The following is a 16,951-nucleotide window of genomic DNA, read 5'->3' as shown; positions in this document are numbered from 1 at the left end:
GCTGATAATTCTGTTTCCATTTCTCTCGCTTTCTCAGAGATGGGCGGGGAATGACGAGAAGAGTAGAAGAGGATGGAGAAAAAGAGAGAGAGTGTGTCCAGTGAGGTTTCTGATGACACCATATTAGGACACAGTGATGAGCCCAAGGAGACTGCTCAAATCCCTCCCTCCCCACTTGCTTACTCACTCTCTCACTCAATTCAATTTAAAACTTTATTGGAATGACAAATTTGTTTTGTATTGCCAATGCAAAGACATTAAATAAAACAAAACAAGATAAGCTATGAAATATTAAAGTAAGTACAGGCCACAATAATAAATGTGCTGTGCAAATTACCAATTTACTAAATCAAGGACACTCATGTATATAATGAATGAGGTCCACTTATAATCTTATCAAGATTTTTACATAAACAACATAATTTGGAATATGTTTTTTTTTTTCTGTTCTTTGTTTGACCTTTTTTGTATGCTCTGTTTGAATAGGCGTGGGGATTGTAGACTTTGAAGTAAACACCCACTGCTATGATTAACTAACAGTTGTGTGTGTTTGACAGCCTACATCCTTCATAAATGGACACTGCTGTGATTTAGGTTAAAAATGCATAAATACTCCATACATATCAAACGATTTGAACAACAGACAAAAAAATAATGACCATGTAATAAAAACACTTACACTTGTGTGTTGCGACATTACTGTCAGATCCAACATAGTTGGCAAAGCATCGTCTTTTAGTTTTAATCTTTCTGAAAATCCTGCACTGAATTGTGCCTCATTTGTAAACGAAACGGTGATAAAATTAAGTGAACAAAGGAAAGAGTTCATCAAATCAAGTTTATCGTTTGGTTTCTGCGTAGACCTGTATTCGCCTCTCGCGTTATTTACACAGCGTGTATGAATCAGTGGGTGGGGCTAAGGCGACCCGCCACAATATCGAAACTGACTGCATCAATTAGATTTTGACTTCGTTGAATAAACATGAGCACTGCACGTTTCAAAATCTAAATGCGGCACAAACGTTTTTATAACTCTGTATTTCTAAATGAAATCGACTGTCTTCAGAAAACTTTCAATGTCAATTTCATTCCTTCTTGCATGTAATGTCTGATAAAGCAGTGTTTGTGAGCGGAGTGCTGCTCTGAGTACAGACGTTTATTTGTGAATGTATTATTCTGTAAAAGCACCACCTGCTGGCAGAGAATGAATTTGCATTTTTAATAAACCCTTCTAATTTACACAGCGAACATATTTTGCTTGTTATCAGAAATAATCTACTCTAGAGGGACTTTGCTGTTGTTACTGATTCTTTGTTAATTTCTACCGGAAATTAAGTTTGGGCCACAAAAGTGCACATACTCAGTAACGTTTGTTTATGTTGTTGCCATTGAAACTTACAGAATGTTTTTATAGCACAATGACCTCTTATGTATCAAAAGATCAAGTGAATTTTGATTTCTCAGTTCATGACCCCTTTAAAAGTATGTGGCAAGACAAAGACATTCAAAGAAGTTCTGCTTTAAAGGTAATGAATTTAAAGTGCTCAATACAATGCCAGAAACGTGATTTTGTTGTTGTTTGTTTATAGGTACAGAAGCTGTTGTGGTTGAATGTTTGCAGGTATCTCTTGCTCTTTCTCCCTCCATTAACACTCTGTTGTTTTGGTTACAACACTGAAATGAGGCCAGGGAGTGCAAAGGGGGTCCCTTTCTCTTTTCCATCTCACACAGTCACGCTCACTCATTCTCCCCAGTGTCAAGCACACAGCATGACGCACAGGGTGCGCGAGCTGCGTCATACTGACACACACAAACCTACAGCAATGTCCCTCAGAAAAACAGTGACCAAAATGAATGAGACACATACTTCTCTCTTCATTTTTCTCCCTTGGACAAGCACACAACGGCACAAAAGTTTGCTGAATCATTGATACATTAAACCGTATCCTGTCCCAAGAGCACATTATCATCCAATAGCATGATTGGGCATTCTGCCTCACTGTCTCATTTCTCCCTCACACACACAATATATCTGATAAACACCCCAAGAAGCCACTCTGAAAGCGAGAGTTGAAACTGCAGATGTTTCACAAACTTGTGCATATCTCTCACCCCATGTTCACGGATTAAATATTCAGGGACCTTTACATTTATGCATTTGGCAGATTTTATCCAAAGTGACTTATATTGCATTCAAATCTCAGTACTCTCAGATCTGTTTAACATTTTAAATATAGATTCATTTTGCAGTATACCCCCCCCCCAAAAAAAAGTGCAAAACAAACATAATTTATATTCAAAAATCACTGCTCAAATGAGGACACATCATAAACTTCTACTGTTTTCATATAAATTAAATTTAAATTTATGCATTTAGCAGACGCTTTTATCCAAAGCGACTTACAGTACATTCAGGCTATCAATTTTTATCTATCATGTGTTCCTGGGGAATCGATCCCCCAACCTTGCGCTTGTTAACGCAATGCTCTACCACTTGAGCTACAGGAACACTATATATAAAGCTAATTAAAATTACTAAACTAACCAACACCATACCAAATAAAATAAAACAAAACAAAAATATAATTTAAATTTAAAATCATCAGTAAAAGCATTATTAACTAAAAAATTAACAAATCTAAATTAATTGGTTAAATTCTTAGTTTTTTCTTATCAGTTGTGTGCATTACGGTTGTATGCAACATCTAATGTTGTTAAATTGTTTATTCCATTTTTCAGTTTTGTGTGTTACCATGATGGTGTTTAGTGTTTGCGTGAATGACACTGTGCAACTTCTATATATTTTAGTGTTTAAAAGGCGCTCGTGATGGGCTTTGGTTCATCATGTGATGATCTCATCACCACCTGCTTTTTGTGGTTATCATTGTATTACAAAGGTACAAAACTCAAAACTTCAACAGGCTGGTTGTATTAACATTATATCAGTTAAAGAAATTACGGTTATTAAATGTAAAGTTAAATCCATAAAATCTAAAATGTTGCTACCATATTTAACCACAGCTGCCAGTTTTTTTTTGTTTTTTTTTACACAGTGTAAGGCAATAAAACAAAATTAAAATATAAAGTAGTCCGACAAGTTGCAGATTTCAGCATGTAGCCTAATTCTTCTCTCCAAGTTGCATTACAAAAGCTCATCTGTGGGAAAGCCATGTCACCTTCACACAATGCATTGCAGTTAACCATCCCTATCCCATGTGCTGGCTTTGCCCTGAGCAGGTATGCAAGCACATGTATGTGCGTGTGATCCCACGGTACTCGTTCGCGCCCTTGCTTTTAAAAACACGCTCACACACACGGCTTTATGTGTCACTGCTGGGAATCAGCCATACCAGATCTGATGCTGGAGCCCTGCGTATGTGGGCAGGTGTGTCGACGTGCAAACGTGTAACGCATGTCATGCAACTTGCACTGAAGGTCACGGTGTTTGTGTGTGGAGAGATTAGTGATCCTGCAGTCTGAGTCAACGTCCCGTAGTAGCAGATGTGTAATGCATACATTACAAAAATAAAAATTGAGACAGCACACACACAGACATGTTGAGCTAGCTATTTAAATGAGGACAACCCATAGGCTTGTACTGTTTTATATAAAGCTGATTACAACTCCTTTAGACAAACCAAAACCCTACTCAAAATTGAATTATACAAAAATGAAATACACAAATCACACAAAGTATAATCAGAAAAGTTTAAGTAAAACAAAAAATAAGATGATGAATTGCACAGTGTAACTCATAAAATGTTAAATATATACAAATAAAATAAAAAAAAATACAAAAAAATACAAAAATTATTAAACAATGTTATTCTAAAAGGGTTTAGTTAAAATACATGCAAATAAAATAGAATAATAAATGTCACAAATTGTAAATAAATATAAATAAATTAAAAAATAAACAAATATAAAAATAAAATAATATTTAATCTAAAAATATATTAATTACACCAAATGTAATTCCAAAAGTGTTTATAAAAATATACTACTACTACTACTACTACTACTACTACTAACAATAATAAATAATAATAAAATTCATAAAATATGAATTAAACTAAATGTAATTCTGAAAAAGGTCATTTTTAATTGGAATTTTAGTAGATTTATATTTAGAAATAACACGCACTATATATATTTACACACACACACACACACACACAAATATACGGTTTAGGTTTAATTTGTTTTTTTTTTTTTTTTTAAATATATTATATTAATTTCTTATATTTAGGATTGGATTTGATGTTAGAGCACTATGTACTGTAGCAAACCCCATTCTGTCTTGAATTTATCATTTACAGGATCATTTTGCGTACGAGTCTCTCACAGCGCATGCTCTGTACAACACACACTTTCGCACACACAACATGACTCTGACCTCTGGCTACAGGAAGGTGTCTTATCAAAGTAATTCCCTGACCTGTTCACAAGCAACGCAAGGCCAAAGCCTGGCAAACACACAAAACCAACCAGCTGTGTCAACACACACTCGCAGTGCTGCGGTGATGTAAAAGCTGAGCGCTAGAGAAACAGAGAAATAGAAAGAAAAACGAAAACGTCTGGAGCTGAAATATGCCGTCGGTTTCGGAGCAAGAGTTTGCAGACATGCCAGGGCATGATTCTCCAGAAAAAGAGGAAGATTTTTTAGATTAGTCAAGAACAGGTCATGACATCACCTGACAAGACTGTTACTCAAAATCACAGTCAAGAGCTTTAGCTCAAGGCAGATGGGAATCTTAAAACATTAGGTGTGTGTGTGTGTAACTCAAAGTTTACCGGCAGATGACACAGAAGTTTACTCTGAGCAGAATCTGAATTTACAGCAATGGTAAAACACCTCCAAGCAAGGAGTTTGGAGAGCTTTCTACAGAAGACTTTAGGAGAAAATGTGAAAGTTTGTGGGCAAAAAGGTCCATTGTCTGTTGTCAATAGTGTATCGATACACTAGATCAAGACAGCATCGCTGATTATAATGGGTTCTATAGTGTTTTGTCGCGCTGTGCCGCTCCGCTCGCGTCCGGTGTAGACACGCTGTTACAAGCACAGAATAAAACCTAATGAGTCTCATTCATAAACCACAAGCACAGCATACAACTTCTAGTTCATAAAACAATTTTAAGGCAACTACATCTACGTCATCCGCTGGGACGCCACTCTCTCGTGAACACACGTACGACAGTTAGAGAAAGCTAGAGATTACAGTTTATAATGTTTTAAATATGGACATTTTTCTTACACAAATGCATTGATTCGCTCCAGAAGCTCTTTATTAAATGACCTCCCCCCTTTAAATTAAAACGAAAACTGAAAACATAATGTCAATGCTAAATATTAATAAATATTATAACAGTACATAAAAAAAAAATACTAAAAGAATGCTGGCACTAAGACATAATTTGGCTGATTAACAAAATTAGATTTGAAATGTAACATTACATTTCTGTATTTGGCAGACGCTTTTATCCAAAGAGACTTACACTGAATTCAAGGTACACAGTTCCTGCTTTCCCTGAGAATCAAACCAGTGACCTTGGTGTTGCTTGCATCGTGCTCCATTGTTTGCACTACAGGATTGCCTGAACTTACTTTATTATTAAACATGCAATGTAATAAAGTCATGTAGTAAAAAGAAAAGTGCAATTTTAGGCCCAGCTCTACATCCCGGTCCAGTTGCCTTCTCTCCTCTCTCATGGTTTTCTTGTCTGCCCTCCTACTGTCCTGTCTAAATAAAAGGCAAAAAAGCCTAAAAATATATTAAAAAACAGTCAGCAATATACAGCAAGCTGGTTTTCCATTGCAAACAGCTTCTATACATAGAACAAACACATTTTGGGAAAGACGAGCCAGCTGTGTGTTTACTTGATTTCAAATTCGTGTCAAAAATGTCTTTTACACCTCGTAAATTCCAACCAAGACATAATGGATGTCTTAATGGATGGCTGTGTGTATCCGCACCCGCATACATGTGTTCTGTGGCTGAAGTTTCTCGACCGACTGGACAAACCTGTCCATCTCAACCAGACTCATGAGCTCAGATTAACAGAGCGGCACGAGAAAGAGAGGAATGAGGACAGACAACATGACATTAGCATTCAATGACTCCAGCTTGAACTCGGTGCCCTCAATGTTTACGCTGGGAGTATATGTACATGACACAAAAACATGACAGTTTACATGTCTATACGACTAAATGGAGGAAGGGAATTTCTTTCTCATATAAAGAGCTCATCATCTATATCTCCTGGCATGAGAGTGTCTGTGTGTGTGAGCAGGGTTGGGCTCCTTATCTGCAAGAACACACTCCCATCTGCTCCACCAACACAACTTACACTGGGAGTATGGCTCGTATATGTCTCGTATAGCTTTACAAAAAAACATACACACACACACTGACTGCTATATGGGCCATTCAAGATAACTATGCATTTTTAAAATTTAAATCTTGATTTAAACCTTTTTTTTTTTTAATCAGAGGAACCACAATTTTGATAAAACAGCCAAGTAAAATGCTGCAAATTATCTTTTCACACTAAACATAACATAACCTGGGATATTTATTTACTATAAACACATATAAGGGACATTCTTCAAATGACATTTATGAAAGTGATTTTATATACAGCACAGAAAGCATATTAAATGCACGTAAAGAGTCTGCTCTAATGTTTCAAATAGGCTGACTTTTGTGAAAATGTCAATATATGGGTGAAAGATGTTCCATTATCATTCAGGGCAAGTTATATTTATGAAATGAAAATGAAAAGCATACTTATTCTGACCTGTACTTGTTAAAATATATAAAAGAATAAGTGATCGTACAAAACTATTATATTTTCAATTATTAAAATATTGCTAAAACTTGCTGATACATGGGTAAATAAATGGGTTTGAGCTTTGAAGGAAGAGTGGCTGGCAAAGATGGGTAAGAATTTTAAAAATACAATTAATTAGTATTTTGGAGACCTTAAAGTGATAGTTCACCCAAAATGAAAAATAGTTGAGGGTAGCCATTGATTTTTCCATACCATGGAAGTCCATGGCTACCGCCAACTGTCTGGTAAACATTTTTTAACATCCTTGAAAATATCTTTTGTGTTCAACAGAAGAAAGAAACTCAAACCGGTTTGGAACAACATGAGGGTGAGTAAATGATTTTCATTTTTGGACGGACTATCCCTTTAAATAGGCTAGAGTCCTAAAAATGTCATCTAATAATGCCTTTTCTAAATAGGTCTCAAAAGATTCAAATATGATTCATGTACATTTCTAAGGCCTCTAAATTATCAACGATCAAAACTTTGCTGAAAAACCTGTTGTCCACAATCTACTTCATGCCTTCTGTCATCTGACTGATAATTTATACTTTTTTAGCACGTAACTGTACGACTTATTTCATACACCAGAGTTTTGTGTCCATCCTAAAGCTTTCATACTTGTAAGACAACAAAGAGCAGTAAATGTTTAAGATTTGTAGTTCTTAACTTAATGGCCAAATAAAAAAGCACTTTAAAAATCAATGTAAATGTGAAAAAATGTGAATATTGCAGAGTCCTGACTGTGCATTCTCCATGAATTTCAAACCTGGCACTGCCACCACCCTCAAAATACATTTTAGTCTTTCTTATGGTTGTGTTGACCAGGGACAGATCTCTGTCCCACCAGGCCCCTGACTAACATCAAACAACTTAAAAAAAAAACTCTGGGGCAGGGCACTACTGTCGACTGCAGGATCACATATAAAAAAAAGTGAAACAGGCAGGAGGAAATAAACACCGATGTAATTAGCTTGTAATTAAACTCAATGTTCTGCAGTGATAATTTACCAGCTCTGTTTGCTTCACAGAGTGGCAGCACAGCGGTAGAACAGACTATAACTGAATTGCGCACATGCAAATATGAAAGCACACCTGCACACAAACACAAACCCAAGCATACACTACAATTCAAAAAACTTGAGGTCAGTCTTTTTCTTTTATTAAGAATACTTTTACTCAGTAAGGATGCATTAAATTGATCAAAACTAAGACATTTATAATGATACAAATGATTTCCATTTCAAATATTCTTTTTCCTATTTAGAAAAGAATCCAGAACACAGAACTGTTCTAAACATTGGTTAGAAAAAATGTTATTTAAAGCAGCAAATCAGCATATTAGAATGATATCTGAAAGATCATGTGACACTGAAGACTGGAGGAATGATGCTGAAAATTCAGCTTTTCATTACAAGAATAAATTATATTTTAAAATATATTCAAATTTAAAAAAAGTTATTTTAAATTGTAATTATATTAAACTTTTTCTGTATTTTTGATCAGATAAATGCAGCCTTGATGAGCATAAGAGACTTTCAAAAACTTACTAACCCCAAAAATTACACTACACAAAATACACAAACATTCTCAAAAATATCTTTAATGTTATTAAAATTGGAGCCAGAGTCACACAGATAGCAAACTGCAGTAACAAAAAGGCTGGAAGTTATTCATTCTCAATGACAGTTGGCAATTTGACAAGCATGAGTAATTGTAAAGGGAGAAAAAGGCAACAACAAACAGCAATATTATTATATTAATAATAATAATAATAATAATAATAATAATAATAATAATAATTATAATAATAATAATTATAATAATAATAATAATTATTATTATTGTTTCATGGGTCTCTAACCATAGAACTTGCTAAAAATTCTTTCATAGCTTGTGTTTAGTCTTGTCTGAAAACCGAAAACATACATTAAGGGTGTACAGCGGGGTCAGACCACAGCCAGGTACCGTCCAGGGAAAACGCTGGAAATAGAAACGCTCGCGGTGAGACAGACAGTGACGCATCTCTCACACATCTGAGCTACTAGCGTGTCATTGTTCGCACCCACTGGAATCAGACGGTCACTTGGGGTGACAAGACTGGCACCGGGGCAAAGGGCCATTTGCGAGACAGTCCGGTCCAAAGCCAGCTTTACTTCATTACAACTTTATGGTACAGAACAATCTACTTTGAGCTTGAGACAAGCCTGAACTGGAATGGACTTCAACAAGTGTGCTAAATCAGTGACCACCAATTGACTTCATCATCAGTAAAGAACTAATCTAAACATGCTGCAACAAATACAAGACCGGTTTTGGAGACCATAAAGATGACACACGGGTTTACAAACACTGTCATGATTCATTGCCATTAGTCGATCACTGTGATACGATCAAGTGATATAGCTGATAAAGAGGGAGGAGATCCGGAGAGGTTCAGATAGGGAGCAAAATCAGGGTTCAGATTAAGGACAGGCAGGAGAGAGAGAAAATAGAGACCTCTGCTTGTGTCTGTTACTAAGACTTTAAATCAACAGCTCTGCTGGATGCGGCCGTTCATGCAGCCACTGATGCTAGTGAGAAAGCAGAAGCGTGAATGCGTGGTGACTGTCAAAGGGAGGCCACAATCAAAGAGCTACAACAGCAATACAATAGAGCTACAGATGAACAACAACGAGCCTTCAACGACACAACGAGGCTACAGTTAAGATACACACAAGATTATATAAGGGAGCAATAAAAGTGAAAAAGATCTGTATAGCTCGGGTCAACAATTTTTGTTGCTTTTTTAGTTTACCTATGAAAATATTTAATTTGAATACAATATGGTCATTTTCATTCTTATAATTTAATTTAATTTTTACACTTCAGTTCCTAATCAAAACAAACTGGTTTAAATTACACAACAAAGGTCCTTTTTTAGCATTTGGCGGGTGTAATTTTGGAGCTTGGTTGGAGCCCTTTATACAGGGTCCTGAGAAATTATGGCTACAGACTGCAGTAAATGTCATAATTTTCCTTTTTTTTTTTTTTTTTAACAATCACAATTTTCCAAGTTACTATCGAGATCATATGAGGGTGCAATAAAACTAGAGAAGAGTTGCAGCCCTTTGTACAGAGTCCTGAGTACAGGGTGCACCATAAAAAAAAAAAACTATCATCTCACTGGACAACACGATCAGCGGGTTTTGTTGAGCTCGTGAAACTGTGGCGCTGCTGTCATTTAAAGCACAAGACATTCAAAAAATAAATAAATAAATAAATAAAAAAAAAAAATCATGTTCATTTTCAAATTTAATTTTGTACTCAAATTATTAAACTAACAAATAAAAATGCAAAACAGAAGCATTTTCACTAGTGGTCTCAGACATTTGCACCCAAACACATGAGTTCAAAGAAAAAAAAAAAAAAAACTGATAAGTTACTCGTGTCTTACCTTTCAGCTGATCAGTAACACTGTGCCCAACACGTTCCATCACTCGCCCGTCCTCCCTCTCGTAACGGTCATCCAAAAAACTTGCTGTGACCTCCGACAAGTGCACCTTTCCCGCCACGCCCAGCTGCTCCATAAGATTGGCCAAGTTAACATCATTGGACCAAACGTCAAACTTAAAGCGCTTAATTCCCAGAATACCGCAGAGCACGGTGCCGGTGTGCACTCCGACACGCATGTTCACGGTCTCCGACATCTCCTGACAGAACTGCTCGATGGCCTGGATCATCCCGAGCCCCATTTCCACACAGCAGTACGCGTGATCGGGGAGCGGCTCCGGGCAGCCCGCCACACAATAGTAGCAATCCCCAAGAGTGCTGATCTTCTCACAGTGGGTCAGCTCACATAGACGGTCAAAGCGACCGAAGAGATCGTTCAGCAGTCCTACCAGTGCAGGGGCGGACTTGTTGGCACTCATTTTGGTGAATCCCACGATGTCTGCAAAGAGGATGCTCACCGGCTCCATGCTCTTCATGTTGAAGGGCCTGAAAATGATTTGCCCGCGAGGGATAGAGTTCTTCTTACGCTTGTTGCTTTTGGGACTGGACGAGGTCGCGGTGGATGCGGCGGTGACGGAGCAGGCACCTGCGCTGTATCGTTTCCCAGAGCTCTCGCTTTCCTCGTCTCCTTGCTTCATGAGCTCGTCCGCCACCAGCTGCGGCATCACGGAGTGGATCATACGCTCCTTCAGCGCCTTCTCCACCTCCAGGTCCTTCCCGTGCATGATCGCTTGACCCACCTTGAGAAAGGTACTCCGAGAGCGCACTTCAGACATGATGAATATGTGGATGCCAATGATATGCGCACACAGGTGAAGCAGGACTTTACCCGGGCAAAGCCAGCTCATATCTGACCTTTCCGACCCTATGTAGCTACCGTCCATCTCCGCAAGGTGCAGCCAGCCTAAAGCCTCATAGAGGACAGAATACAGCAGGCCGAGAAGCACCGACACATACAGGGGCAAGTGCAACACACTGTACAGCAAAAGCAGCACCTCCATACAAAGTGAGAACGTCCCAACGGGTGATATACATGGAGCATTATGAGACGTAGTTAGTAGGGATTGATTGTCTGGTTTTTGGACATCAAAATGGGCAAACTGAGCAGTTTGCGTTTGAGGCGCCAAGGTGATCCCAAACATGATCACTGTAAGTAGAAAGGACGTGTGGTTGTAGAAACGCACATACGGCCTTGAGAACGTAAACCAGAGGAGGAGGAGGCACAGTACAAGAAACCCCACCGTGGGGACCAGGAAATTTGTAGGGTCACACCTGGCGCTATTGATCCCGAAGTATATCCCCCACAGGAGCGCGGCGGTGGCCAGGTAAAACAAGATGTAGCGGAATCTCCTCTGCATCTGCGGGAAGCAGCGTTCCCTGCACGCCTCCTCCAGGATGGACGAGTTAAACTTGGGGTCCCAGCACTGCGCGGCAGACCTCTCAAACAGTGGCGGCACTCTCCTCGGACCACTCAGGTGAGTCATCATAGCCCTGGGAACGCCCAACTCCCCTGAGCTGCAGCTTGACGAGATACTGTATTTGCAAGGTTTGGAGGAGCCCATGACGACCGGGTCGCCTTCTTGGTCTGGACCCACCTGTTGATTACGGCTGTCGGTTATCCACACCGAAACCGCTCCCCCTTCGCTATCGCACCTCACCTCGGTCTCGTGCAGTGGCTGGTGCTGCTCTGGCAATGCCATGGCGGGACGACAACAATTGAATTTTAATTATTACATATCACCTGCTGCCGACAGTACAGAGGAAGTGTCACTTGACACGGATTGGTGAGAGTACAAAAAGCACAGTGTGTTTGTGAAAAGAGTCCAGCCAGAAGTTAATTCCAAGTGCGTTCACTGTGAGGATGGACTGTCTTGGACTCTTGAGCAGTTTCTTATCCGTGCTGGGATTACGTCAGCACTCAGATTCCATTATATTCTATGGCTCAGTGGCGCGTGAACGCGCATGTGTGTACTTTTGCTCCGTGCGCGTGGACGAGACCGAGGCACTGTCATCCGATAGATCCTGCTTTTCAGAGCACATCGTTTGAATTCAACACGACAGGAGCAAGTATGTATCGATAAAATAATTAAACAGGGTGGTCAGTTTACAAAGGGTGTACTGAAACGCCTCTAAATGAGTTTTTTAATCCAGTCGACACTGTCCCTCAAACACCCTCTCCAATGCTCGACAATGTTTGAATGTACTTTCCCTTTCCAAATGACATGCAAAGGTAATATAAGCTTATATTTCATATTTCCAAATGCCAGATTTCACTCATTTCTCGTGCTCGGTTTCGGTGTAATGTCCGTTTGAAGTCAGCAAACACCAAACGTAACGGTTGCAGTTTGTCGAAAGAGTATTAACTTAACTGTTTAAAAAAAAAAAAAAAGGCGCCAGTTTCTAAGAGAAAACTTTTTCTTTTCTTTTCTTTTTTTAAACATGCGCCACCGTTCCCTTTATACGGTCAAAAAAGCAATGAAAATTGATTAAACAGTCTCTAGCGAGGTGTTCCCTTAGGTTCTGGCATCACGAAGAAGCGAGAATCGTCCGTTAACTGAGAATAAAATAAACGCCTGAGACGTAAACGCTGCCCGTCTTTTTTTCCGTCAAACCTCAAGGCAGATCCCGTTCCTGCCTGCCCCGTCAAGGGTCAGAAGACGGCCTATCCCCATGGAGGAGCCCCGTCCTTTCCTGAACACCCGCTCCGGATGTCAACCGTCACTGCTCCAGCTCTCAAAGCGCGTTTAAACGCTTCACGCTCACGCTGACGTCGTGACAACTTCAAACGACATCAGCCGCTCGCGTGCGCGTGCAACGCGGCGGTGCGTGTCTGCCGACTCCAGAAGCCCAAGAATACTTATTAAGACTTCAACTTACACTAAGAAGAAGAAAACACTGATGACATCGAGGCGCTCTGTCAAGTCAGAGTGTGCTGAGGGAAGGTATATCCTTGTTTGTGTGTAATCCATTTTAACCGCTCGAGCAGAGGTAACTTAATCTCATGATTTCAATGTAAAGTGTTCAAAATGAAGACGAAAGTTTTTTTGTCCCTCCCCCAGGCCTCAAGTCGTTTGATCGCGCTCTCTTTCGCTTAAAATCCCACGCCGACGCTCCAGCGTGATCCGCCTCTTAATCCCCACTCTGTCCGTTTAGCGTTCCTCCGAAACTCCGTTCAAGTGCGCTCTTTTCGTGGGCAGGCGAACGCGCCGCCGCTGTGTCGCGTCGCGTCGCGTGCTCTCCCGTTCTCTCGGTCCTCCTCCGCGCTGAAGGGAACGGCGGTGAGAGCCGGTTGTGGTTGGCGCTTACCCTGGCGCTGCGCTCGCCAGCAGCTCCACCATGTTCTGAGCACGCTCTCGGAGAAGATGGTTGTGGGCGGGCGGCGGGGCGCACAGCTCGGCTACAGCGGTAAAATACGGGGGGACGCTGGGGAGCGCGCACGCAGGGATCTTTGACGACGGCGCGCACGCACGAGAACGGCTATACTCTCAAGTTTGACTGATGCTCTCTTGGCAAGGAGTCCACGTGATGTCATCAAGAGAACAGGTACGTTCAATAACATTATGGCGCTATTTATTCTCGGAGTAATCCATAACTGTTATATAAGCAGGTCAGTATAGATTTAGAGAATTAGAAAGTAATGAAACAGGATATTTTGAGTACTAAAAGCTCGATATGTAGGCTGTGTAACTTATTAATGTTTGCTTGTTTGTATCTTATTCTGTTCTTTTCGGAATGTGGGGTCCTTTCTATGGGGGCATCCTTAAAGGTGTGTGCGTGTATGTGTGTATATATATAGTACAGACCCAAAGTTTGGAAACATTACTATTTTTAATGTTTTTGAAAGAAGTCTCTTCTGCTCATCAAGCCTGCATTTATTTGATCAAAAATACAGAAAAAAACAGTAATATTGTGAAATATTATTACAACTTAAAATAATAGTTTTCTATTTGAATATACTTTAAAAAAAAATAATTTATTCCTGTGATGCAAAGCTGAATTTTCAGCATCATTACTCCAGCCTTCAGTGTCACATGTAACATCCAGTCTATCACATGATCATTTAGAAATCATTCTAATATTCTGATTTATTATGAGTGTTGGAAACAGTTCTGCTGTCTAATATATTTGATGAATAAAAGGTTAAAAAGAACTGTATTTATTCAAAATTTAAAAAAAAATTCTAATAATATATATTCTAATAATATATTTTCTTTACTATCACTTTTTATCAATTTAACACATCCTTGCCGAATAAAAGTATTGATTTTATTTAAAAAAAAAGAAAAAAAATTTACTGACCAGTAGTGTATATTGTTATTACAAAATATTTATATTTTAAAAACATAGCTTTTTTTTTTTTTTTTTTTTTTACTTTTTATTCATCATAGTATCCTAAAAAAGTATCACATGTTCTGAAAAAATATTAAGCAGCAGAACTGTTTCCAACTTTGATAATGATTCATCATATTAGAATGATTTCTAAAGGATCATGTGATAATGATCCTAAAAATTCAGCTTTGCATCACAGAAATAAATGATAATTTAAAGTATAATACATTTAAAAACAATTATTTTAAATTGTAATAATATTTCACAATATTACATTTTTTTCTGTATTTTTGATCAAATAAATGCAGGCTTGATGAGCAGAAGAAACTTCTTTCAAAAAACATTAAAAAATAGTAATGTTTCCAAACTTTTGGTCTGTACTGTATATATATATATATATATATATATATATATATATATATATATATATATATGTACTGTGTATATATATATAAATTATATGAATATAAATATATACATGTAAATACTTTCTAAATATATACTGTATGTCTGTGTATTTATATATACATAATAAATATATACAGTACACACACATTATGTAAACAGAAACTTGCGATTTATGATGCGATGCGATGTATCGTTTGACAGCACACACAAAAAAAAAAAAAAATATATATTTTTTTTTTTATTTATTTAATATGTTTTTTTTGTTATTATATTATTTATATATATACTTTATTAGAATTTCCATTAATTTGTACTTTTTAAAGATTTTATTCTTTTATTCTTTATATATATATATATATAACTGCAAATAAATGGAGTTTAACAAATAAATACATATTTTGTAATTTACAGGCCTGTAAAAGTTAATAGAAATTCTAATAATGATTATATAAATACTTTTAATTATTTCAAACCATAGAATATTTTACTAAATAGTCATTTCTGTTTGTAAGTGGAAATCATGTCAAATTATATTTAAAAATCGAGTAATTACGAAAGAAAAGTCATGGAAATATGAAAATTCATGGGGCGGGGGGGGGCTTAGCACGAACACTGTCTTTCAAAAATACGGTTTTCTTTTTGTTTTCTTAAGGGTTATTCTTAATCTGTAGTATACATTAATTCTCTTTATTTAAAAACAATATAAGTGTGAATTGTTGAATGGTATGTTCCCATTAAGGTAACCATGAGTGTGTAAGTGTTCCCTCATCTAGGAACATACCTGAGATTCTGGGTGCGTCCTGACCTTTGATCTGTCAGATAAGTCACATCCAAGTGATAATCATCCGGCGCTTCCTGTGTCAGACGTTTCTAAGACGTTGTGTTGTGTCAGACGGGGAAGGTTATGACACAAGAGTTTGACTGACACCAGCCTGTGATGCATGTCCAGCTTTATTTCTTAGTGTCTGCTTGTGGTCTCTGACTCAAAAAACACAGCTGCGGATTCCTAAACAAACAAGAGTATAACCAGCTACACAGTATTTAGTGCAAAACTCTTATCAGTTGTGTACTCAGGCTACTACGTTATTGCAGATATTTCAACGTTCACACTTCTAACCCTTCTAGGGATCATAAAATAAATGTTTTACACAAATTGCCCTTCTTGAAGTGGTATTTTATATAGACAAATGCATAGTGTGCTGCTATCAAAATAGATAAACAGATAAATTACATAAACTGTATCTTTTATGAGACCAAAGGTTACTTCATTGAACTGTGATCGGTATTTTTATTGCATTGAGTTTAATGATATACTACGCCATTTAGTGGACATTTTGGATCCTCTTATGTTAAAGTGAATCAATCACAGCTGCAAAATTATCATTTGTCATATTATTTAAAAATATCAATTCACCCACTTATTTTATTGACTTAAATATCCAGTTTAATGTTTAATTTCTATATTGTATAACTCAGAAAAGCAAATTAATGTCACCACAGTTGAAACATGCAGTAATGTGAGCAAATGCAACAACAACAACAAAAACATCTCATTTCATTTACCAACAACTCATACACCAGTAAATTGTACAAAGGAATATGATAAATATGTACAAGTGGAACTGAAGTAATGAAGATAAACGTTTTACCACATATGGCAAATTCAATATGAAAGCCTGTTTCCAACAAGAGGAAAATAAAAAATAAAATAAAAAAGGTTGATCTCGCAATTCAGAGCTATATACTTACAACTCAGAGAAAACATACATAAACTCAGAATTCTGACTTTTTTTCTCAGAATTGAATAAAAATTGAAATAAAAAAATTTTATTTGTATTTTTTTTATCCTGTGGTGGAAACAAGCTTCCACAATTCACACTTTTAAAACGGCA

The 16,951-nt window shown here is 37.6% G+C and overlaps 1 protein-coding gene across 1 annotated transcript in view; it reads right to left on the bottom strand.

The window, feature by feature from the left end:
* LOC109056249 (adenylate cyclase type 9-like) overlaps positions 1-13,845 on the bottom strand; it is a 36,154-nt gene extending 22,309 nt beyond the window's left edge. The window contains exon 1 of the mRNA XM_042749858.1: positions 10,267-13,845. Coding sequence (XP_042605792.1) covers positions 10,267-12,022 — 1,756 coding nt within the window. The 5' untranslated portion in view covers positions 12,023-13,845. The remainder of the gene's footprint in view (positions 1-10,266) is intronic.
* Positions 13,846-16,951: the final 3,106 nt, after the last annotated feature.

This window comes from Cyprinus carpio, chromosome B22 (genome assembly GCF_018340385.1).
Source record: "Cyprinus carpio isolate SPL01 chromosome B22, ASM1834038v1, whole genome shotgun sequence".
NCBI classification, from domain to species: domain Eukaryota; kingdom Metazoa; phylum Chordata; class Actinopteri; order Cypriniformes; family Cyprinidae; genus Cyprinus; species Cyprinus carpio.
Note: the sequence above shows the minus strand (reverse complement) of the source record. Positions and strands in the feature narration are given on the sequence as shown.